Raw genomic sequence first — 23,694 nt, 5'->3', positions numbered from 1 at the left:
TGTGTCCACTCTGGCCTGTCTGTGTAAGAGGGCGGGGTTGCTTGATGTTAAGTGTAAGCTCACAGCACTTTGCCCTAAAAGTATAGTGATTTCTTTGATCTCTGCTAATTATTTATTTCCTTTATATTCAACTAGTTTACAATTTTGCAAGAGTAAATTTGTTCTAGTTTCATTTTGTAAAAAAATGTTGTTTAAAGAAAACAAAGATGAAGTATATGATTTAAATGCTATTACAATAAAAGAATATTAGGTTCTTATAAAAATGGATTTCCCCGAGTCATTCGTCCATACTAATCATCCTCATCATGGGTCTCTCATGAATGCGGTGCCTACATTTGCTGTGTTGTGTCTCTAGAAGCACCTCGGTGCACTTATGTGAAGAGTGAACATAGGAGATAGATGAAGACCTTTTGCATGTCAGTCTAGTGTACCAGTGCTGGATCCAACTGTGTAAAGCAGCAGCCTGTTCTTGACTGTGATGCTGATTATGTCAACGGCCTTTCTCTCCTGTCAGGTAAGACGCACAGATCATCTAGCATAGCAGGAGCCCTCTTCCTCTGTGTGTTCAAGCATGAAAGACAGTGAGAAGCCGTCTTGTATGAAAAGAGCCATTTAATCCGAATGATTCATATCCTCCAGGAACACTGTGAAGCGTACTCCATGTTCATCAAGACAGCTGGTAAATGCATGAATTCCCCTGCTGGAGTCTAGGACTCCAGGAGTCTAGGACCAGGACAGGGTAGCTGGGCAGGCCTGGTTCCAGGCAGGCAGCAGGGATGGAGCTGGTGCCTCACAGCCAGGTTAGGAGGGACCATGTCAGCTACTCGACAGCGGATGGTGACCCCTCGAGCAGAGGGCTCTCACTGGCTGGTCATGCAAGCAGTCTCCATCCCCGCCTCTGCCCTGTGGGCTAGTCTTTGTCCCGTAATATAGCATCTATGCCTCTTAATCTGCCATCTCTGTCCTGCAATCTAATCCTGTCCGTACCGTAATCTACTGTCTCTGTCCTGTGATCTCCACACCTCTCCCTTCTTCATTTTCATCTTTTGGCCAATTTGGTGCGTCTCTGCCCTGGTAACATCTGTGGTAGAAAAACCTTGTGTAGAAATGAAACACAGGTTTGTAAACAGGTTCTGTTCTATTACAAGAATATTGATCGTATTTTTGGTGAGCACAAAAAAAAAAAAAGGAAATACAACAGTCAGATAAATTCTACAATACATTAAATTTGGTCAAACAGGCAATACGACCAATCAGGCCAGAGGGGCACGCACTCACACAATTCATACATAACACCCAACAGGTTGACTTCCAGTATCACACAACTGCATCAATATACAACATTTTCATCCGTAATACTGTACACTTACTATCACAAACTCATCCATTCATACACCACTATTATGACTTTGCTGGTTAGGGGATTGATGTACAATTAAACAAAAACAGAATTATGAGACGTTCATACAGTACTCAACTTGGTCATACATTTCGGTTATCACAGCATACATACTGCCAATATATGGATCACAAAATGCACTTGCATTTGACAAGGGAGTCGAAGCAGGTCCAATGGGAATATTATTATTATTATGGGATTATTATCCCAGACTCACTACAATGGGCATCAATTCTTCCTGTATTTTGTTGTTGGGTGAGAGCAGCACTGACAAACATGTTCATATGGTGGACATGTCTGTCAGTGCTGCCACTCTCAACACACAGGACTGCAGATCAGGGCTGTTTTCACGTCACTCGTGCAGCACTGCATTGATTTGGAGGCGAAGGTCACCCTCTGTTTGATCTTGAGGACATCACTAATTCATGCTAAAGTGCGCACGCACGCCATTAAAATCATCATTTCTACTGCCTAGTTCAACTCCATCTAGAAGTAGCCAATTCAGATCCAGGAGCAAATCATGTGTTAAAAAAAAAAAAAAAAAACAAACACAGTGAAACCCATTTCCAGTTCAAAAAGCTAATCTATTTCAATGTATCTGCATTGACTGCAGAAGAGGGATAGTGTCCTGTACTGAAGACTAAATCAACAGGATTAAGACTCGTCTCGTGGTGGGGGAGTGAACAGTCTGGCATGGCAGATGTCTGGAAAGCACCTCCACCTCCCTTGCAGCAGTCAGGAAACCCTTCCCCACATCGACCTTGTTAACCAGGTGAGAGAGAGAGGGCATCTCTGATTAAACGACACAGGTCCCTCTCTTCGACCTTCAATGGCGTTACAGGACTATGCAGGGCACTTCTGTGAGGAAAAACAGTCAGTGAAAACAGTCAGAGAAACAGTCAGCGAAAACAGCGCAAGACTGTCAGATGAACTCCCGTTATAGGAGAAGGCCCAGTTAGAACGATGATGATGGGGTAGCCAATCAACCCCAGTTAAGAGTTCCGTCGCTCCCCTCGGTTCCTCCTTCATGGTGGTGTCCCAATCATAAGATGGAGTCTCAGACAGACGGGGGAGGGGGGCTCAGTTGCCGTGACCACCGTCCAGGGTCAGGTAGCCCATGTGAGTGTTGGTCAAGAAGTCACATGATGGGATGCTGCTCAGCGCCTGGTGGACATTCATGGCTGTGATCTCCCTAGGCACCCTGGGAAGGGGGGAGGTATGGGGGATAGAGGGAGGAGGAGGAAGACAGGGAAAGAGACAGATGAGAGATAGACACACAGAGACAGAGAGTTGAAATGTATTTGGAAGAGAGGAAAATATATCAGTTTTTCAGGATTTTTTCTTTTTTTTCTACCAGAATTGGATGTGGATTTGTGTGTCTCACCTGTTCTGTCCAGATCTGACAAAGGCCCCAGCTAGAGATTCTCTCAGGATGTCACTAGCAAACTGCTCCGTCGCCTACCGAACAGCACAAACACAGAGTCAAAACACAAGCAAGCAGGTGGAGGCAGCCCCCTCTCCCTCCAGCCCCCTCTCCCTCCAGCCCCCTCTCCCTCCAGCCCCCTCTCCCTCCAGTCCCCTCTCCCTCCAGCCCCCTCTCCCTCCAGCCCCCTCTCCCTCCAGCCCCCTCACCCTCTCCCTCCAGCCCCCTCACCCTCTCCCTCCAGCCCCCTCACCCTCTCCCTCCAGCGCCCTCACCCTCCAGCGCCCTCACCCTCTCTCTCCAGCCCCCTCTCCCTCCAGCGCCCTCACCCTCTCCCTCCAGCCCCCTCACCCTCTCCCTCCAGCCCCCTCTCCCTCCAGCCCCCTCTCCCTCCAGCCCCCTCTCCCTCCAGCCCCCTCTCCCTCCAGCCCCCTCTCGTTCCAGCCCCCTCTCGTTCCAGCCCCCTCTCGTTCCAGCCCCCTCTCGTTCCAGCCCCCTCTCGTTCCAGCCCCCTCTCCCTCGTTCCAGCCCCCTCTCCCTCGTTCCAGCCCCCTCTCCCTCGTTCCAGCCCCCTCTCCCTCGTTCCATCCCTCCATCCCAGTGGAGAAGGCCTCTACGTAAGGAGCAGGCTCTCTCCACACTAACAGTCATCTCATCCTCCCGGGTTCTCAAGTGAGTTCCTCACCTTCAGAATCATGGCCTCAATCACTGGAGCAAACACACTCTTCTCCACCTCCACCGGCTGAAAGGCCACTCCGATCTGAGAGGAGGGACAGGGGAAGGACGGAGACAGGCAGGGAGGGACGGAGACAGGGAGGGACGGAGACAGGCAGGGAGGGACGGAGACAGGGAGGGACGGAGACAGGCAGGGAGGGACGGAGACAGGGAGGGAGGGACGGAGACAGGGAGGGACGGAGACAGGGAGGGACGGAGACAGGGAGGGAGGGACGGAGACAGGGAGGGAGGGACGGAGACAGGGAGGGAGGGAGACAGGGAGGGAGGGAGACAGGGAGGGAGGGACGGAGACAGGGAGGGAGGGACGGAGACAGGGAGGGACGGAGACAGGGAGGGACGGAGACAGGGAGGGAGGGAGGGAGGGACGGAGGGAGGGATGAGGAGAAGATGGGAGATAAGAAAGGAGAGCTGTGTCAGGAGAAGGAGGCGCTGGAGTGGTGAATGAGTTTCCCTCCTCTTGTATCTCAAGAGACGGTCTCCTGCATCCCAGCCATTCCAAGGCCAAACAACTCCAGCCTGTTAGCTACAAAGAAAATGTCCGGCAGACGCCGGGGGAAAAGATCGAGGCGTTTCCGTCGAAAATCTAATAACCTGGATCAAATCACCATCAATGTGTAGGAGAGGGGGGAATTATACAGAAAGCTATTTGCTCACCAAAGTAGAGGACGGATCGTCAAATTAAACAAATGACATCAGTCATCAGGAATTAATAGAAAAGTAATGAGGCACGGCAGTGGCGCTTCCCAGGTGGTCCTGACCTGCTGTGCCGTCTCACTGACGAACTGGGCGGAGGGGCAGGGGGGCAGGAAGTACTTGGGCTCCGGGTCGGCTTCCTGCTCCTCCTCCTTGACCTTGGGCCTGCGGGTGGGCGGGGTGACGCTGGTGATGTCCACCAGCTGGTCGTGGCCGTCCTCCGGCTCCGTCTTCAGCAGGATCTGCATCTGCTCCAGCTTCTGCACCACCTCCTCACAGCTGCCCAGCGTGGACGGGCACTCTGCGCACACACAGACACACACACACACACACACAGGCTTAAATGACTGTGGGCCGTTTCACTGCCCGTGACAGAGGAGGCACTTCGATGGTACCGAGTTCAAATCCTCGGACTACCTCCAGACCAGCTACATCGGACATTCATCACCAGCAATCTACCAGGCTGTAGCTGTGCTAACCAGAGGACCATTAGATCTTCTGTGTGCTTGGCTTCCATCGCATCGACCGCGCCTCGTAAAAGTCGGCGTGACCCTGAATAACTATCCTCACACACGCAGGGGAGAGATGAAGGCAGAGGGATGTACAGAGAGAGGGGGGTGGGGGGCAGAACAGAGCGGTGTTGTTGCTGGTCAGGCCCGTGTGAGACCCACTAGCCTCCTCTCTGTCCTCTCATTAACCAGGGCAAGGCTTCATTAGGCTCAAGCACACAGCAGGCAGCACAATACAGGCCCAAGCACACAGCAGGCAGCACAATACAGGCCCAAGCACACAGCAGGCAGCACAATACAGGCCCAAGCACACAGCACAATACAGGCCCAAGCACACAGCAGGCAGCACAATACAGGCCCAAGCACACAGCAGGCAGCACAATACAGGCCCAAGCACACAGCACAATACAGGCCCAAGCACACAGCAGGCAGCACAATACAGGCCCAAGCACACAGCAGGCAGCACAATACAGGCCCAAGCACACAGCAGGCAGCACAATACAGGCCCAAGCACACAGCAGGCAGCACACTGGCACTCTCACAGTGCAGTGGACAGGCTGTTTCACTGGCAGGCTAGATGCCGTGGACTTCACACCGGACACAAAACAGGAGGGAGTGAAGGAATGTTGTGAATCGCTGTCGTCTATTGAGGTGGAGGGTCGGGGGGCTGTGAGAAAGGGAGAAAACAAGGACAATGGACCACACACACACACACACACACGCACCAGGCTCGTTATCTATCTGGGTGAGGATGTCCTCTATGGACTCCTCGTCGTTCTTGCGCTGGGGCTCAGGGTCGGGGGGGGTGTATCCCCGTTGCCGGCACCACTGCACCACCTCTCTGGTCTTGGGGGGGGTGAGGGCCTGCAGGCGAGGAGCGCGGTCCAGCACGTCCTGGACAACACGCTTCACCGCCACTGCCCTCTGAAGCTAGGACACACACACACACAGCAGCATGATCAGGTTTCTAATCTACAGTCTTCTTCGTGTTTCTAATCTAAAATCAACACATGTTACAACACTTTGTAAAACATCAAATTCAAGTACTTTTCAAGGTACAGTTCCCTCAAATTCAAGGACCCAGCATGGCATAGTTTCTATTTCTTGTAGAATATATATAAAGCACTTTCAAAGGCCCATGTCTATTTAAGTCTATTTTCAAAAACGTCCCAAGGCCTTGGTTCTTTCTCCCTTACATTCACGAATTTACAAGGATTTCCAGGACGCTCTTACAGTAAGTACAGTGACATTCCCCCCGAAGCAAGTAGGGTGAAGTGCCTTGCCCAAGGACACAACGTCATTTTGCACAGCCGGGAATCGAACTAGCAACCTTCAGATTACTAGCCCGACTCCCTCACCGCTCAGCCACCTGACTCCCTACATAACATTTACAGCTAAACAGCATGACATCACTCTCCTGTACCTCGGAGGCACGCCTCTTCCCGATGTTCCAGGAGTAGTACTGCTCGACAGAGGAGGCGCAGAACGCAGGGGAGGCTTCAGCTGGACACACCAGAACACACGTCACACACACCCAGAACACACACACACACATTACACACACGTTACACCACCCACCAGACCAGCACGACAACCCACATCACTACCATTCAGTCAGGGGGGCTTCTTGTTAAAATCCTTCCCCTTCTGGATGACTAATCACAGCATTTAGACGACTATGACTCCTTTTCAAGATACTGGGGGCTAATCCCTCCTGATTGTACTCAACTTTTGGGTTTAGATATGTATTTACTGTGTCTGTGGGGAAGGCTGACGAGCGCCAATCCACACTGGAGGACAGGATGAGAGAGACAGGGAAGGGAGAGACAGAGAGAGACGGGAGAGAGACAGGGAAGGGAGAGACAGAGAGAGACGGGAGAGAGACAGGGAAGGGAGAGACAGAGAGAGACGAGAGAGAGACAGGGAAGGGAGAGACGGGAGAGAGACAGGGAAGGGAGAAAGACAGGGAGACAGAGAGAGACAGAAAGAGACAGAGAGAGAGAGAGAGAGAGAGAGAGAGAGGTACAGACTCACTCTTCTCTAAGATGAGAGGTAGTTTCTTCATGACGGCGGTGAGCAGCTGCATCATGTTCTCTATGTGCTCCGTGCTGAGGAGACACACACACACACACGCACAACACTATAAGTATCACTGGATTACCAGGGATGTGTATTGAGTGGAGCATGTGACTGCAAGTCAAGAGGTTCAAATCCCCCCGTGTGTTGCTTTGGATGAAAGCGTGGGTTAACGGAACCCAGTTGTAAGCGTGGTCCTCTCACTTGATCTCGTGCGTGGTGGTCTCGGCCCCCTGCTCCATCTTGACGATGGCGGTGGTGGCGGGGGCAGGAGCAGGGGTGGAGGAGGAGGGGGGTCCGGGGGCCGGGACGGTGGGGGACGGGACAGCGCTGACCGGAGTGCTGCCGCCCGGCTCAGTCTTCACTGTGGACACGGAGAGGGGGGGGGGGGGGGGGGGGTCAAACAGATAAAGAGTCATGGAGCAAAGTGAGGGTGTTAGGAGGACAAACAGGTGGGAGGTCAGGGATGGAGGGATGAGATGGGGAAGATGGGTGACAGAGGAGAGGAGGAGGCCAGGGTGTCTCCTCTCACCTTGGGCCAGAGGCAGGGAGAGGGAGAGGGGGGAGGCCTGGGCAGGAGCAGCACTGCCTGGGGAGACACCTGCTGCTCCTGGTATGGTGGAGGGGGGGAGGGGACCGGAGCCTGGGCCTTTAGACACAGAGCTGGACTGGACAACTGCACACACCAGAACACACACACACACAAAACAACATCATGGATGGAGGACGTTTATGAGTTAAGAAGACAAATATTCACGGCTTTTAAACCCCTTTATTTCCATGCCATCTTTTCCCTCCCCTGTCCCTAAAAGACAAACTGAATGGCTTTTCAAAATAAAGGTCCTCAGAAGCAGGATGATTTGTTGTTCCTGAAGACAGCAGGGCTCAGCTGCTTAGCCAGACAGCTGCTCAGTACCCAGGTGTGCCGCCAACATCCAGCGCTTATAGTCCGTGTTAGACAGCTTGGTTCTAAACCCAGGTGCGGCGTATCTGTCTGTGTTTGAGTGGGGAGGCTGATGTGGGAGCGCATCTGAAACATGAGTGTGTGTGTGTGTGTGTGTGTGTGTGTGAGAGAGAGAGAGAAAGAGAGCAGCTTCATATGGCTCTGTTCCAGCTTGTCTGCAGTCCTCTGGGCCTCACCGCTCATCATCCTGGACTCCATCACTGCACCGTCTGGGGAACATCTCCCATCCCACAGCTCCCTCACATGGCCTCCTCCAGCCTCTTCCTGTCTCTCATCCTCTCCATCATTCTCCCTACTCCCCAACCCTCTGTCTGTCTCTCTCTCTCTCTCTCTCTCTCTCTCTCCCTACCCCCCTCTCTCCCTCCGTCTCTCCCTATCCCCTGTCCATCTCTCCAATAACCATTTTAATCTCCCCCCCCAAAGCTCATCCATCCATCCTCTGCCAGGATCTCATCTCTCCGCCGTATCCAGATAACCTAGTTCCCTGATAGATCAGATGACTGTGTGGGGGTGTCTACGTGGGCAGAGTGCATGGTGTGGATGTGGTCCACCACGGCTGGGTGTGCTACCTTTGCTGACAGGCATGAGGATGGTGTGGGCGCCCCCGGGGCCGGAGCCCACGCCCAGCTGCTTGAGCTGGTTGGCTGGGATGGTGAGCACCGTGGGCTGGGAGCTGGGCCCTCCAGGGTGGATCTTCAACATCCCTAGACGCACAGGGCCACAACACACACTGGTGAGACACGTCAGAACAAGACTGCAGAATAGACTGCTGGAGAACACATCTGAATGAGGACGAGTCAAATCTATAGAAAAAGAATCACTCATTTTGGGTCCAAACCAACCAAACAGGAAACAGACAGCACGGCTGTCTGTGACATCACTTCCTACCTGAGAGAGTGGTGCCAGTCTTCCCTCCTGCTGCCGCCATCCCACTGACCAGCGACGCCGCGGTGACCAAGGACGTGCTGGAGCTCTTGGACACACCCACCACCGACCCCGCCCCTTTGGTCAGGCTGATGACGGGCATGTTGGCGACGCTCTTGGCGACCGTGACGACAGCGCCGGATGCTGCTGAGGCGCTCTTCGTCATGGTTACCGCACAGGCACCGCTGGAGCCCTTCACCAGGGAGACGGTTGCCGCGACGCTCTTCGCCATGGAGCTGGCGGCAGCGGCGTTCTTGGCGGCGTTGATCACTGCCGCCTGATTGGCTGCCACGAGAACAGGGTGTTGCTGGGATACGGGCTTGACCCCGTCAGCAGCCTGGAGCAGAGAGACCACACGTTCGTCAGCCAATCACGCAAGAGCGCACAGGGACGACCTCAACCAATAGCCGTACGCAGAGAGTGACTCCCACCTGTTGCGTCGCGGTTGCCACGGCGGCAGAGGGGATGGAGCTGGTGGCTGTGATCACGCCGCCCGTCATCCTCAGCGTGGTCGTGCCCGGCTTGGAAAGGTGAGCCGCCGTTGCCGAGGAAACCGTCTTCACCGAGCCATCCGACAGCTTCACCTGGGATGCCTGGGACCCGCCCACGACCTGTCAATCAACACACATCAACATGTTGAGCATACTGACGCAGCGTCGAAGACTTCCTTCACCTCTGAGCTAATGTGTCACATTGCAACCGGGGCTTTCTGAACATAACACTTCACTTCAACTTAGCTGCCTGACGAGCAGCTCTAGCAGGTGCTGTGGATGCTCATGATTTACCCAGTGGAGTGACAGGTTCAACAGAGGCTCTGCTGACCCATTCACACCAGATCCATCAGCCTCAGTCTGTGTGGCCAGAAGAGCCAGACTGACCTACATGAGACACAGCTGTCCTTCAACACCCTGTACTTAGAACAACAACAACATTGAACATTTAAAATCCTTTTAGTGGATCCACCAGAGAGCTTCCACTAGCACTGTTCTAACCCGGTATGTGAACACAGCAACAGCAACAACCACAGCTCACATGAAGAGAGAGAGGAGGGAGAGAGAGAGAGACAGAGTACAGGGTGAGAGGAAGGAGGGGGAAAGAAAGAGATGGGCGGCGAAAAGAAGATTTAGGAGGGGAGAGAGAAGGGGGAGACAGACCAAACGACGTCTGGATGGGGAGGGAGGGAGTGTGAGAGTTACGTAAGCCGAGGCAGAACAAAGCATCCTGCTGAGTCCGGCCCGGCACACAGGGCAGCTCCACCAGCTGGTCCCTTGGCAAGCCCTCCCCTCGGACGCTCTCAAGACTGTACCTGCTCTGTCTCTCTCTCTGTGTTCTCACACACACCTCCAACACCCCTACTGACTGCCTCCAGCACCATCTTCACCCTGCTTAAAACGCGCCTCATACACAGGGCTGCCTTCAAACCAAACCGTCAATTTCCCCTAGTTAATGGAAGTGAGGAGTTTGGGATGCTTTGCTGAAGAGGCGAGCAGTGAGCAGTGGGCACAGCACTGAGAGAACTAACTGGCACAGGAAGAGAGAGAGAAAGAGAGAGCCTTTTGGAAGTGTTGAGTAAATTAGTCCAAATTACAGCCCCAGACCCCTGCCAAAGGCACAGTCATTAACTCTGATCTCATAATCTGGAACAACACACACCCATAAAGAACTCTTGCAGACACAAACACACACACTGATGTGAACACCAGGGCTGTGACTAAAGACCATTTTGGTAATCCCAAAAAATAAAGAAAACCGAAGAAAACCACTGCTTTGCGAAACTACATTGCTGGAGACAATTTATTATTTACCTAAATAGTCAAATAGCAGATGTACAGCAAGGTAGGCAGGCTACTGTTGAGGTAACATAACCTTCATGTCTTGGGCAAAGCACTCACCTGAGCCAAGATGGCCGCCTTCTGTCCTGCCGTGACCCGGATAGCCTGCTGGGTGCCGGTTGCCGGGGACGACACAGTGTGACCCGCAGAGCTGGATGTGCTCTGCTTTCCTGAGCTCTGCGAGGCCGGCTGGCCAACCAGAAAGGTGCCCTGGGGAGGACCAGAGAGAGCACAGCCAGGTCAATACCCCTGTCTGACACACACAAACACACACACACACACAGGAACAGCCAGGTCAATACCCCAGTCTGACACACACACAAACACACACAGGAACAGACTGCGTTAATTTGTTACCGACCAGTGGAAAGAGTTGACTGATTGTGACTGTGCCCTTGAGTGTCTCTCTCATCACCACACATGGGATGAGAGAGGGAGACAAATATGCCCAAAGACAAGTCCGTGGGCGGGGAGAGTGCACAGCGCTCCAACATGAGGTCTTCATGTGGGCTCAGATGGACATGGTGCAGGCCTGGGTTACTCCTGACTTCATTAGAAGTGGCAGGGGAAATGCCCACGCAGCATTGTTCTAATGCTGACTACAGGATCAATGGTCCAGTAATGAGAGAATCTCATTACAGCTGCACAGCACTCAACTACTCCACCAGAATACAAAAGACGCATAGGGTTTGATAAGGATGAATACCTCACCTTTTAACATTTCAATATGTATGTGTGGGTGTGTGTGTGGGTGCGTGTGTGTGTTGGGATGCAGCTAGCCTGTGGATCTATGTCCCGTCATATTTATAGAGGAATGTGTCTAAAGACAGGTTTGAGAATGAGATCTCCTGTCAGGAGTATTAGAGTGATCATGTGGAAGTGTTTAAAGCCTCTGACAGGCTTTGAAGACAGGGTTTCCTCTACTCTCCACAGGGGCGTCTGGGAGAAACATAGAAAGACGTGTTTGTGTGTGTGTGTGTGTGTGTGTGTGTACCTGTGGGGTCTGTTTGAGAATGTAGGAAGTGTAGGAGAGGTTGGAGGGCAGACTGCTGGAGTTGTGTGTATGTATGTATGTGTGTGTGTGTGTGTGTGTACCTGTGGGGTCTGTTTGAGAATGTAGGAAGTGTAGGAGAGGTTGGAGGGCAGACTGCTGGAGTTGTGTGTGTGTATGTATGTGTGTGTGTGTGTGTGTACCTGTGGGGTCTGTTTGAGAATGTAGGAAGTGTAGGAGAGGTTGGAGGGCAGACTGCTGGAGTTGTGTGTATGTATGTGTGTGTGTGTGTGTGTGTGTGTGTGTGTGTATGTATGTGTGTATATGTGTGTGTGTGTGTGTGTGTGTGTGTACCTGTGGGGTCTGTTTGAGAATGTAGGAAGTGTAGGAGAGGTTGGAGGGCAGACTGCTGGAGGAGGTCTGGCAGCCCCCGGACCCTGCGGAGGAGCTGCCTTGGGACTGCTGACCTGCAGGACACACACACGCGCAGACGCAGCGTTTAGAGGTGTCAACAGAAATATAATCCTCTAGGCCATAAACAAAGAAGCTTAAACTCTGTGTTTCAAAACCGAAACTGTTATTCACCAAAGGGGATTTAAAGAAGACTTAAGGGGGACATAGAGAGGGGACTTTTTTGAAGGAAAATGTAAAGAAAATCCTGGACGTGAGTGTTTGGTGTGTGTGTGTTTAGCGTGTGTGTGTCTGTGTGTGTTTAGTGTGTCTGTGTGTGTTTAGTGTGTGTTTAGTGTGTGTGTGTGTGGTGTGTGCATGTTTAGTGTGTGCGTGTTTGGTGTGTCTGTGTGTGTTTAGTGTGTGTTTAGTGTGTGTGTGTGGTGTGTGCATGTTTAGTGTGTGCGTGTTTGGTGTGTCTGTGTGTGTTTAGTGTGTGTGGTGTGTGCATGTTTAGTGTGTGCGTGTTTGGTGTGTCTGTGTGTGTTTAGTGTGTGTTTAGTGTGTGTGTGTGTGGTGTGTGCATGTTTAGTGTGTGCGTGTTTGGTGTGTCTGTGTGTGTTTATTGTGTGTGCGTGTTTAGTGTGTGTGTGTGTGTTACCTGCTGAGCTGGAGGCCCGGAGGATGGCTCCCTGGGGGATGAGCAGCAGCTTGCCCTTCCCTGAGGGGTTCTTGCTGTTGGTGGTCAGGTACAGCTTTGTGCCCGGGGGCAGGTTGGCCAGGTTGGCCAGGTTGTTGGCAGGCAGCTGGAGGGTAGCCATCACTGAGGACAGGAAGGGCCACAGGTTAGTCTGGCCCAGGTGTTTCTGGGCGTGACAAGTGTGTTTTGAGATCATGGGAGACTTGTGGGGGGGGGGGGGGGGGTTCTATGCATATCTGACCTCCACTCTTTCCACTTCCTCCCGCGGATCCCGTTGCCTTGGCAACCACCTGCTGACCCACGAGGCTGCTGGCCGCTCCGCTGACGATGGCCTTGGCCACGCCTTGGGCGACCACCTGCTTGCCGGCCATCACCTTGGAGACGGAGGGGCTGCCCTTGGCGACCAGGATCTGTCCGCTGCTGATGGCCACTTGTTTGACAGCAGACTGGAGGGCCGAGCCCACAGGAACACCCAGCACCTGGAGACCAGATCAGGGAAGACCCACCTTTACACTCCTGTTTCATATTGGCCAAGTGGCTTGTGGATCTCTCTGATATATGTGTACCATAGGGGACTGTGTGTGTGTGTGTGTGTGTGTGTGTGTGTGTTTGTGAAATCGCCCCAGACCTTGCTGGACATGGCCCCTGCTCCTGACGCCCCTCCCGCTTGTTTCTGGGGCGACATGGAGATCACGTGACCTCCTTTCAATGCGACAAACTGCTGCGTTGCCGTGGCGGCTGGCTGCTGCTGCTGGGCCGTTACCGTGGAAACCATTTGCTGCTGCTGCGTGGGAACCTCCCCCGGCTCCTGCTTGATAATGACCTGCAGGCGGACCAGAGGTGGAGGAGAGAACACACACAGTCATGATCCCAATACTCAGCATCATGACCAAGCAAACAGGCCGAGTCTAGCCTGCTAGCTGGTGCTAGCTGTTTCCCCTAACCTCCATCCTGTCCACTGCAGTCAGTCAGTCAGACAGACAGGCTGCCGCCTCATCACTTCTCCTCAGTGTCTAATATCATCATCGTTTGGTTTCCTCTCCATGCAGCAGGGGTTTGTGTTCCCCATAAGGGGACAGGGAGGTGGAGCAGACCAGGCTGGCTGGGCCCTGGGCAGTGTGATAGGGGACAGGAGAACACATAACAGCTCGGCAGTAAAAAGTGGAGGAACTGTTCTCCACTGAAGTGGGCTTTATTCTTTGTGGAGGGGAGAAGTGGGAGTGAGTGGATTTTTTTGCAGGCTTTTAGAGTTTAGGGAAAGGCTGGGCGTGTGTGAGTGTCAGAGAGAGAAAGAGAGAGATGAAAAAAGGCTTGTTTGTGTATGCGTGTGCCTGTCTGTTTGAAAGTTTATACAGAACCTTGCGATTGTCTTTGCATTGCCAGTCCCCCCTCCTCCTCCCCTCCCCTCCTCCTCCCCTCCCCCTCTCTTCCTCTCCCCCCTCCACAGACACACACATCCCTCCCCATCTGCAAGTGCTGTCCCATTTAAAATAGCTTGGCGAGGCGCTGCCTCACATGAGCTGAAGACAGCGCCATGGCAGACTATTAATAACACCCCCGACGGTGAGAGGAAGTCCACACACACACACACACAGGACACTGCATCGCAAGGCAAGATCATCGCAGTCTCTTGAGGAGACAAAGAGAGATAGCAACAGATAGACATCTGTGAGGGCTTGCACATCTCCAGTCCTAAACTACATCTGGGTTAGCTACACTATTGTGCAAAGGTCTTAGGCACCCAATATTTTTTACATGAATACCGTCTCAAATATGATTTTTTTTGTCTTCTGTATTTGTGCAGAAGTATAGAAATTGCTATGTTGTGAAACATATATATATATATATATTTTATTTTTTATTTTTTTCTCAGACTTTTGCACAGTACTGTACATCTGGTCTGGGCGAGTTCTCCTCACCCTCCCGTGTCCCTCCTAGGAGTGAATTCTAGTTCTAAGCTAAACTTTAGATGTTGTTCCAGAGTCCAAACACACCCACACACACACCGCCCTCACCTTGACCCCTGAGGGCAGGAAGTTGCTAGTGTGTAGTTTAGGAGCAGGCGAGCGAGTGCCATGGGATCCTGGCAGCTTGGCTGAGGGGCTTCCTGTAGGAAAAACACACACACACACAGTCATTCTTTCCTTTGACAACCCCAGGAATAAATCACTTCCTACACTTCAAACTTGGGATAAAAGCTGCCCTTCCGTAGACAGCAGACCTCTGTGGCTGGGCTGAGGTCAAATCCTTTCAAGCACTGTGCTGGTATGAAAGAAGTTTTTCTCCTTTACTTAGTGAGAACGACCTTGACTGGGTGCTGCTATCAGTAACTTGTGCATGAACCAGATGTGAACCTGGGGCTCCCATGCAGCACACACACACACGCTCATGAAGGACTGACATGCTGTTAGAAGCACGCACTTCTGGTCCCTCCCTGTGTGCTGTTCTTACACTGGGTCCTGTTTGCACAGCGCTCTGGATAAAAGAATCTGCTAAATGAATGAGATATATTGATCCAGCCTGAGCAGGTGGGGCCTGGCGCATGCAGGAGGCTGACGGGAGGCTGACTGGAGGCTGACTGGAGGCTGAGTGGAGGCTGACTGGAGGCTGAGTGGAGGCTGACTGGAGGCTGATTGGAGGCTGAGTGGAGGCTAAGTGGAGGCTGAGTGGAGGCTGAGTGGAGGCTGAGTGGAGGCTGAGTGGAGGCTGAGTGGAGGCTGAGTGGAGGCTGAGTGGAGGCTGAGTGGAGGCTGAGTGGGCCTCAGAGCAGAGTGCTCCTGACGGGAACCAAAGCCAGACAAACAGAGAGCTGCTCCACTAGGGGGAGCCGTGAGCTCAGTCACTTCTCTTCAATTAACTTGCTTAATTAATCCCCAAGGAAATTAAAGAGAAGTTCTATTGATAAGAATCAAGGCGTTTTAATTTCATGGTTGCTCTTGTGACTGGTACATGGAGCACATGGTTGGAGGTGGATTTGGAATCCCCAGTGAAACACTGTGAACTGAGTGTTGGGTGTTCCAGCGCCACGCAAACAGGAAGTGCACACACAAACATACACGGCTGAGCGGGCCAGTGTATACTTCTCCAACCGCCCAACCCTCTTCTAATCTCTCACTCTAATGGAACACAGCAGCCCAGTCGCCATGGAAACCTCTCTCAAACCTGCCTTGGCACACATCATGATTTGTGAGCGAGAGGGAGAGAAATGGAGGCAGAGGAAAGTGATGCAGACACAAAGAGCAAGAGAGGGCAAGTCAGACAGAGAAAGGTTCAAGAGCAAACCCAAGTAAAGAACACAGACGGAAAATGTTGTGAAATTCAAAGTTGGGGCGGGAGAGAGAGAGATAGAGGGAGAGAGGGAGAGAGGGAGGGAGAGAGGGATGGAGAGAGATAGAGGGAGAGGTATGGAGAGATATAGAGGGAGAGAGATGGAGGGAGAGAGAAAGATGTAGGGAGAGAGGGATTGAGGGTGAGAGAGGGGGAAGGAGAAGGACTACAAGGAGAGGAGAGGAGTGGGGTGATGAGTGATCATCCAGCCTAAGTCTCAAGGTTGTGTGTGGGTGGCAGGAGATCCGTTGATCATGCACATATCCAGCCCAGGGGAGCTTCAACCCAGCAACGTGCTATCCTGTGTGGGAGGCCCCCAGCTCCGCTGGGAACACTCTCTCCCCTCCATCTGTGATCTGGTTCAGGACCTGATGTCTACGGGAAACTAGTGGGTTTGTGCCTTAGTCATAGTTCCTTCAAGCTACAAAAGATGATCTCTCAAGGTAAAGTCTTGTGAAGGGTTAGTCTGGTGAAAGGAGAGACATCTCCAGCAGTCTTGGTAGTGTGGGAGACATCACGATGAGGCAGAACACGTACCTGTGGAGGAGGCAGGAGTGGTTGCCATGCCAATGACCTGACCGGGCTTGTCGACGATGATGTAGGGGTTGTTGAGCATGGAGGAGCCCTGCTTGGCGTGGAGAGGGGTGGAGGAGGTGGGGAGGCGGGGCAGGGGAGAGTGGCTGGGGGTGGAGATGGGAGAACCTAGAGGACGCACACACACAGACGATTCCGCTGTTTATTTGTTACTGCTTACGGCTAGCATTGAGGAAGGGGGAAAACACTATAATTCTATTGTTATGGAAAACAAATGTTATCCCTTTAAGGATTTTGTTTTTTTGACAACCCCCCCCCAAAAAAATCAATTGCTACAGAGGGCAAGCAGGAGTTAAATGAGAATCTAAATCAGAATTATTGACAGAAAAGCTTCAGTAGTCTATTTTCTGAGGCATGTCTAAAAGAACTCCCTCGTAGTCTCCCTGGAGTCTGTGGCTTGGCACCCATCTAAGATTTGACGTTTTCAAACAGATTGACTGTGAGATTGTTTCCATTTCATTTCATCTCATTTGAGTGCCGAACTCCCCACTGACGAGAGAGAGTCGGAATCTGGATGAGCACAGAGCAAAGTGACAAAATAACAAAACAACACTCCTAAACAGTCCGGCCCTCTCTCCCTCTCCCTCCAGTCCAACAACTGTACGCTCCAGTTGGAGATAGTTACCTGATACAATCTTGCAGCTCATGGTGATTGGTTGGAATGATTTCCCAGGGGACTCGGCCGGGCTGGGAGCCTGTCCCTGGGGAACGATCTTACAGCTCGCTGTGATTGGCTGGAAGGCCGAGTTGCCATGGGAACCCAAGGTGATCATTTCTGTTCCTCTGGGCCTGGTTGGGGTGCGTTCGCCGGGGGCGGGGGGCGCTGCGTGCCCTCCTGCAGGTCTTGGTGCCTCTGCTTTGATGGCCAGACCTGGGAAGAAAGTGGTAAGAAGGATGATGATCATTAACACTCACTCCAGGGCTCGTGGAGAGATAATTAGCTGTACTTGTCCTGGCCGAGAGAGAGAGTGTGTGTGAGAGAGAGTTTGAGAGAGAGGCATAAAAGAGACATGGAGAGAGACGTGAAGAGAGAGAGACAGCTTTAACGCCCTGCTTCATAAATAATTTTGTGGAAGCTCGCGGATGAGAGGATCACAAAAAGAGGCAAGGGATGAATAAAATGAACTAATGTGCCATTTGAGGCAAGAGGGTATTAATAAAATGATTGATGGGGTTGAAAATGAATTACAAGTAAACAATGATGCTTCTGCGGTTCCATTCCATAATGTGATGAGAGAGAAAGAGAGAGAGACTGCTGTTTTCATTTTCTCACTGCAGACACATGCGTTTGTAATAGAGAGCTTTAACAGGCATTTCTTGAGGCCCCACCTTTCTCTGTGGAAGCCGGGTGGGGGTCCTGTGAGAGGGGCTCTGGGGAGACGGCGCGTCCAGACACAGGGCCTGGCGTCTGGGCCAGGGAGCAGGGGGAAGAGGGGCTGGGGGCCCGGTGAGCCCTGGAGGAGGACGAGGGAACAGGGAGATAGTCCTCCCCAAGAGAGTTCCTGTGGAGCTCCACATCCACCACCTGGAACGGACACACTACTTAAGGTCTGGTGTGTGTGAGAGTGTGCGACTGTGTGTGTGTGTGTGTGTGTGTGTGTGTGTGTGTGCGACTGTGTGTGTGTGCGACTGTGTGTGTGTGCGACTGTGTGTGTGTGCGACTGTGTGTGTGTGCGACTGTGTGTGTGTGTGTTTTTCTTTACCGTTTCTGCCCCAAGGGTCTGCAGGCCTGTGTAGGTTCTGTCCAACTGTAGACAGAGACAAAAATGGGACAATAAAGAGAAGATAAAACCGAACACCCCTCTGATTAGTGTCTGATGGTGTGAAAGGTTCACACTATAAATCCAGCTGGGTCCTGGCAGACCTTCAGGTGGTGGATGATGTCGATGCGTTTGTTGCGGGGATCTTTAAAGTGAATCTGGATCCGGACGGGAAACTCCCCCCAGCCGCGACGAGTCAGGTGGAACTGAGACTCACTGAGAACACACACACACACACAGAAGTTAGTCACGCACACATGCAGATCCAGACAAACACACACCTGCAGGCACAGATACCCACACCCACAGACTAAACCAACACAATAATTATGTGCTTATCTGGATTAACTGAGCAGACATAAAAATGAGTGAAACAAAAAACATATTCCTCTCCTCCCTCAGAACCAAACTTGAAATCTCTCTCTCTCTCTCTCTCTCTCTCTCTCTCTCTCTCTCGCTGAGACCCGTAACCGGGGGTCGATTCATTCTCAGCATTTGAAATGCAAAGATGACGTTATTCCTAAGAAACACTTATGTTATGCAAGTTCTTAATGGCACAGCCCCATTGGACTGCGCTTTTGACATTTAGCCCCTTCTGAATGTGTGTGGGGGTGTGCTGGTCTTAACACGTCAGTGCCCTGAGCTGAGAGAAGCTCTTTAAGGTATACAAGTTCGAATTAGCCTGACTGTATAGAATGGCAGGGTGTGCCAGATAGCTAGCAACATGAGTCACAGGTTGTTGACACCTGGGACTAACGTCACATGCCTCTGGTCAATCTTGGCACCTGAGCTATGGATGAAAGGCCTGGAGCCTGGAACTGGAGAAAGATGGAAGGTGAGGAGCTGGTGGAAGAACCTCAGCACCATAAAAGCCCAAATGTGAACGTACCAGACATGATATAAAGGACAAATAACCAGCATAAAGCTACAATCTTGTGTTCTCTCTCGAAATATTTAAACACTGTATATAGTTTACAGCAGTGAGATGAGGCCTATTCACTGCAGAACCCCCTCGCATGCCTCAATAGATGACATTTTCATGGCCCAGTTCAGAGAAAAGCATAACACCAATTTATAGAGTTGCGTCTAAGGGCTGCTTCATCTCCCGCCTGTCTCAGACTTGAGGCCTTGTGTAGTAATGAGTACTCCAGAGGGCACTGTAGCAGTGAGGACTCTGACCACTGTCTGTTTCACATGATGCTACTTCAGTCTTACGGAGGGTAACATCTCCACCCCGCACTGCTGGTTTCATTCACACTTTTTTTTTCTCCCCCAATTCAACCAGATGGCGATTCAGCAACAGGCTAATCAAGTCGACCAATGAGCCCTTCTTTTGGCTCGAGTGTTTTGTTTGTGGAACATGTGAGGCATGTGTTTGTGTGAGGCAGCAGTGCTCTTGCTCGTGACCCGTCAACTATTCGGTCTCTTCAGGCCAACCCTCGTGCAGCACAGGAGCCATGCTACATGCCTGATCAAAAACATGTTGTTCTCTGGAACCTTCTACCCTTGCCTGAGGCCTGTAGATAGAATCAACACTCAGCCTTCAACTCAACAACAAGCCCTGCCCCTTCGACCCATTAGCATAGACGAGTCAAACACACACCAGACTTCTACCAGGTCGTTGGGCTTGTAGCTGGGGTGCAGAAAGAACCAGACTTTCTTGACAAAGTGGTCGATGCTGGGCTCTCTCCTGGACCCTCGGACGTACACCATCCACTTATGGGTGGACTGGTCATTCTCTTCTCGCTTGTCAGGAGGGATGTACCTGGGGGGGAGGGACAGAGCAGCAGGAGAAGAGGAGAGGAGGATGTTGACAGAGTCATGTGATGGGGAGATGGGAGGGGAGAGAGGTAGAGAGGGGGAATGGGTGTGGAAAAAAAGACATAAGATAAAGATGAGATCAATATTTAGGATTGAAATTCAAAGATGCAGGCCACAGGGGGGAGGGAGAGAGAGAGAGAGAGAGAGAGAGAGAGAGGCGGAGGGAGGGAAAGAGGCGTGTTGGTGGAACAGATAGGCAGGCCGAGTTCAGTAGCTGTCAGTTACGTTGCACACTCGCTGGATCAAGACAGGCTTGTACACGCCCCACATCTTACCCAACACTTTTGTGTTCTGAGAGAGCAAAACAAGAGCGATACGCTACTGGTTTGACACTGGAGTACAGAGTGTGAAAAGAGACTGGATGTTCCATTTTGTTCTCCCTCTTTGTCCTCTGTTGTGATGGACATTTCTATCATAACTGGTTTCAGACACAAACAAACACATTTCAGGGGTTGAAGTCAGAGTTAAATAAGTCAAGCAGCAGTCAAGAGAGCAGTTATAATCCCCTTGTACAATGGGAACAAATATAACATGTTGCGCCCTTTACACTTGGCCTGGTTTCTCGTTGTATCGATGGACAGGTTAATGTCCATCGAAGGGGAGTCAGATGGCTGAGTGGTGAGGGAGTTGGGCTAGTAATATGAAGGTTACCAGTTCAATTCCCAGCCGTGCCAAATGACCTTGTGTCCTTGGGCAAGGCACTTCACCCTACTTGCTTCGGGGGGAATGTCCCTGTATTTACTGTAAGTCGCTCTGGATAAGAGCGTCTACTAAATGACTAAATGTAAATGTAATGTGTGAGTGGTTGGTGGCCAGGATGTTGCCAAGATAAAAATGCAGGACAGAAACTTACTTGGAGACATTCCCAACTACAATGGTCTTCTTCACATACAGTCTGGAGGCCTCGTCTCCTGTCGTGAGGTAAGTAACCCTGTGCTCCCCTGATCCTGATGCAGGCACGCCAAACGTGTCCTGAAAACACACAAACATTCACTGGGGGATCCCAGTGCTGGTTACCATCACACGGTAAATGGAAGAGGGAACATCCAGCCAGTTCTTCCCTCCTTCCGCACTCACTTTCCCGATGTTGCGCCCAGGCCTGGCCTCCGGACGGTCCCCGTCGCCCCTCCAGGACCCATCGCCGTCCCTCTCGGGGCCCTCTCCCTGCTGGGACAGCGACTCGGACTCCGAGGGCCCCTGGGAGGTGGCGTCCGAGCCGTGGTTGAGGGGCGAGGAGGAGCGCGAGGGGGAGTCCAGGAAGCGCCTGATGGCTGGGTGGTTCAGCACGGCAGGGTCACTCTTGGAGGCCTGCTAGAGAAGGGACAGGAAGTGAAGGGAAGCGGAGAAGGTTTGGTTCGAGGTCCTGGGGAGAAGAGGAAACGCTACTCGGGGAAAGCAGCATCCATCTCAGGAAGTGTTTTCCCTCATTGTCCAAACGTACAGATACGTCAGGCTTTCCCCCCCCATTTCTGATGAACTTCAACACATTAGACTTTGAAGTCTTTCTCTACCGATACACATAGTCTGCTCAGGAGAGCCTCACCTCAGAGAGCTTTGGCAGGCCAGCGTTGGCATAGTAGTTGGCCACTATGCAGGCTCTAAGCTTGTCCATCATCCTCCTGGCTTCATTCAGACGCTGTCCGAAAAGATACAGATAATTCAAGACCAACGGTGTCTCTTAAGAAGATTCATTTTAAAAAGTCATTTCAAAGAGTAGTGATGTTGCCGTGTCTCCTTCAAGTGAAGAAGTGACAATCCAAACGTGATCAAATACCTGTCCGATCACTTCAATCTCATGCTCTTTATTCTTCATTTCCAAGGAGAATTGTTCTTTGATGATAGCCTCAATCTTCTGTACTGTTGCTTCACGAGCTGGAAAATAGTTCAGATAGACTTAAGTGTAACTCAAGTTCAAGTTTCATGTTGTTTTGGCCATTTGTATAATGTACAGGTGCAAGTAGCCTACATTGACATTCTTTGGTCCTTCTCTTGTTTCCTGGCTATCTAAGCCTTATCTACATGTACATAATAGAAATGAAATTTAGAAAGAAAATGTATAATAATACTGAATAATTTACCTAACAACTTGTCAATGATCATAGACATGACACTGTTAGTAGTGACAAAACCAGTCTCAAGCACCACAGTAGCAAACTATCCACATGCAGAACACTACAGTATAATACTAGCTACAATACATACTCTGTACTCCAGAAGTCTTACATGCAGGACTAATTATAATTCTGCTAGCAGCTGTATTTTACCATTGTGTTCCACCACTTTGTTTCGCTTGCTCTCCTGGACCAATGAGATGTCCTCATAATCAGGATCATTATCTTCAATTTTCCTCTTGATGCCTGACATGACTGCCTGGGAAAAGTCAAGATAGTTTAAGTTGAATTAGTTGAATTAACCTGAAGTCACTCGTTTAATTTGTTCATACAACCATGTGCAGCTGTAATAACACAAATAAATATATATTATGGCTTCAAAGTTCCATGAGCGTATAAAAAGTATTACTAATACTATTAACATCTCTTTTCTGTGCCAGCCAGCACCACTAACTAACTTCATACATACTACATGACTAGCTAGCTAGGTAACTACTGCACATTTTCAATAACGTTACCTTCGTTTTAACTTCACGGGTATACTTTTTTTTATAGCTAGAAACATATGCACTTAAATCACTGTTGCGTTAGCATTAGTTATATTCGACTGTGTATCTACCATGCCTAATGGTCTATGCAGAAACCTCGCATTAAAAGTAGGACGCTAACTAGCTCATTGCTAATAGAAACTAGCTAGCTAACACGGTGGTAATACATTGACGGATCCCTATCACTACTCTACCCCGTTGTCCAGAAACAGGCCTACTAGCGTTGTTTCTTGCAATTGATTATTTCAATGTGCACGTTCCTAAAATGAACCATATTTGCAGCTCTCTTTTATATTTAATATCGTAATGAAAAACTGATTAGTGTTTCTCAAATTCATAAAGTACATTGGCACGATCATCGCAAAACTGTTCGATAATCAACCCTACCTCACGATTGTGCAGGACCCGGGAGGCGAAACAGATGTCCTGCTAATGTTAGCTCACCAGCTATCAAATTTACTGTTTCTGGAAACACAAACAAGACAGTTTAATTATTCTACTGCCATTTAAAGCCCAGTAAAGATACGTTACTGTATCAATTGTATTTTAATTCGAAGCTAGCCAGCTAACTCAGCTAGCTAGAATAGTTAGCTAGCTTAGATGTTAATGTTTTGATTAGAGCCTCGCGTGGGCTTTGAGGAGATGGGCCTTGTAATTCTGAAGACTACCAATGGAGGGTGCTAAAACAGCTCAATCTTGCACTGAAAAGTACTGCAATGTTGCAATGCATGGTTACAGTTTACATTTTACATTTAGTCATTTAGCAGACGCTGTTATCCAGAGCGACTTACAGTAAGTACAGGGACATACCCCCCGAGGGAAGTAGGGTGAAGTGCCTTGCCCAAGGACACAACGTCATTTTGCACAGCCGGGAATCGAACTGGCAACCTTCTGATT

General features: G+C 50.9%; 1 protein-coding gene across 3 annotated transcripts; it reads right to left on the bottom strand.

Annotated features, from left to right (window-relative positions):
* Nucleotides 1-111: 111 nt before the first annotated feature.
* On the bottom strand, nucleotides 112-23,447 carry yeats2 (YEATS domain containing 2). Of its 3 annotated transcripts, none has more exons than XM_062481025.1 (30): nucleotides 23,185-23,447; nucleotides 22,403-22,508; nucleotides 21,913-22,010; nucleotides 21,682-21,774; nucleotides 21,216-21,449; nucleotides 20,992-21,110; nucleotides 19,921-20,082; nucleotides 18,422-18,533; nucleotides 18,261-18,305; nucleotides 17,887-18,082; nucleotides 17,183-17,428; nucleotides 16,501-16,665; nucleotides 14,652-14,743; nucleotides 13,265-13,459; nucleotides 12,878-13,115; nucleotides 12,598-12,759; nucleotides 11,901-12,013; nucleotides 10,616-10,765; nucleotides 9,155-9,334; nucleotides 8,688-9,060; nucleotides 8,369-8,503; nucleotides 7,368-7,511; nucleotides 7,040-7,199; nucleotides 6,794-6,867; nucleotides 6,183-6,262; nucleotides 5,485-5,689; nucleotides 4,316-4,551; nucleotides 3,508-3,582; nucleotides 2,784-2,857; nucleotides 112-2,600 (listed from the first exon to the last, which is right to left on the bottom strand). In XM_062481025.1, the coding sequence occupies exons 2-30, from the start codon at nucleotides 22,500-22,502 to the stop codon at nucleotides 2,480-2,482; spliced, it is 4,377 nt and encodes a 1,458-aa protein (XP_062337009.1). In that variant the 5' UTR covers nucleotides 22,503-22,508; nucleotides 23,185-23,447; the 3' UTR covers nucleotides 112-2,479. The 3 variants fall into 3 exon arrangements, with proteins under 3 accessions (XP_062337009.1, XP_062337010.1, XP_062337011.1); XM_062481026.1 differs by having other exon boundaries at nucleotides 21,216-21,446; XM_062481027.1 differs by lacking the exon at nucleotides 7,368-7,511.
* Nucleotides 23,448-23,694: the final 247 nt, after the last annotated feature.

Source organism: Osmerus eperlanus, chromosome 16 (assembly GCF_963692335.1).
Source record: "Osmerus eperlanus chromosome 16, fOsmEpe2.1, whole genome shotgun sequence".
In the NCBI taxonomy this organism is placed as follows: domain Eukaryota; kingdom Metazoa; phylum Chordata; class Actinopteri; order Osmeriformes; family Osmeridae; genus Osmerus; species Osmerus eperlanus.
This window is presented reverse-complemented; position numbering and strand designations above follow the sequence as displayed.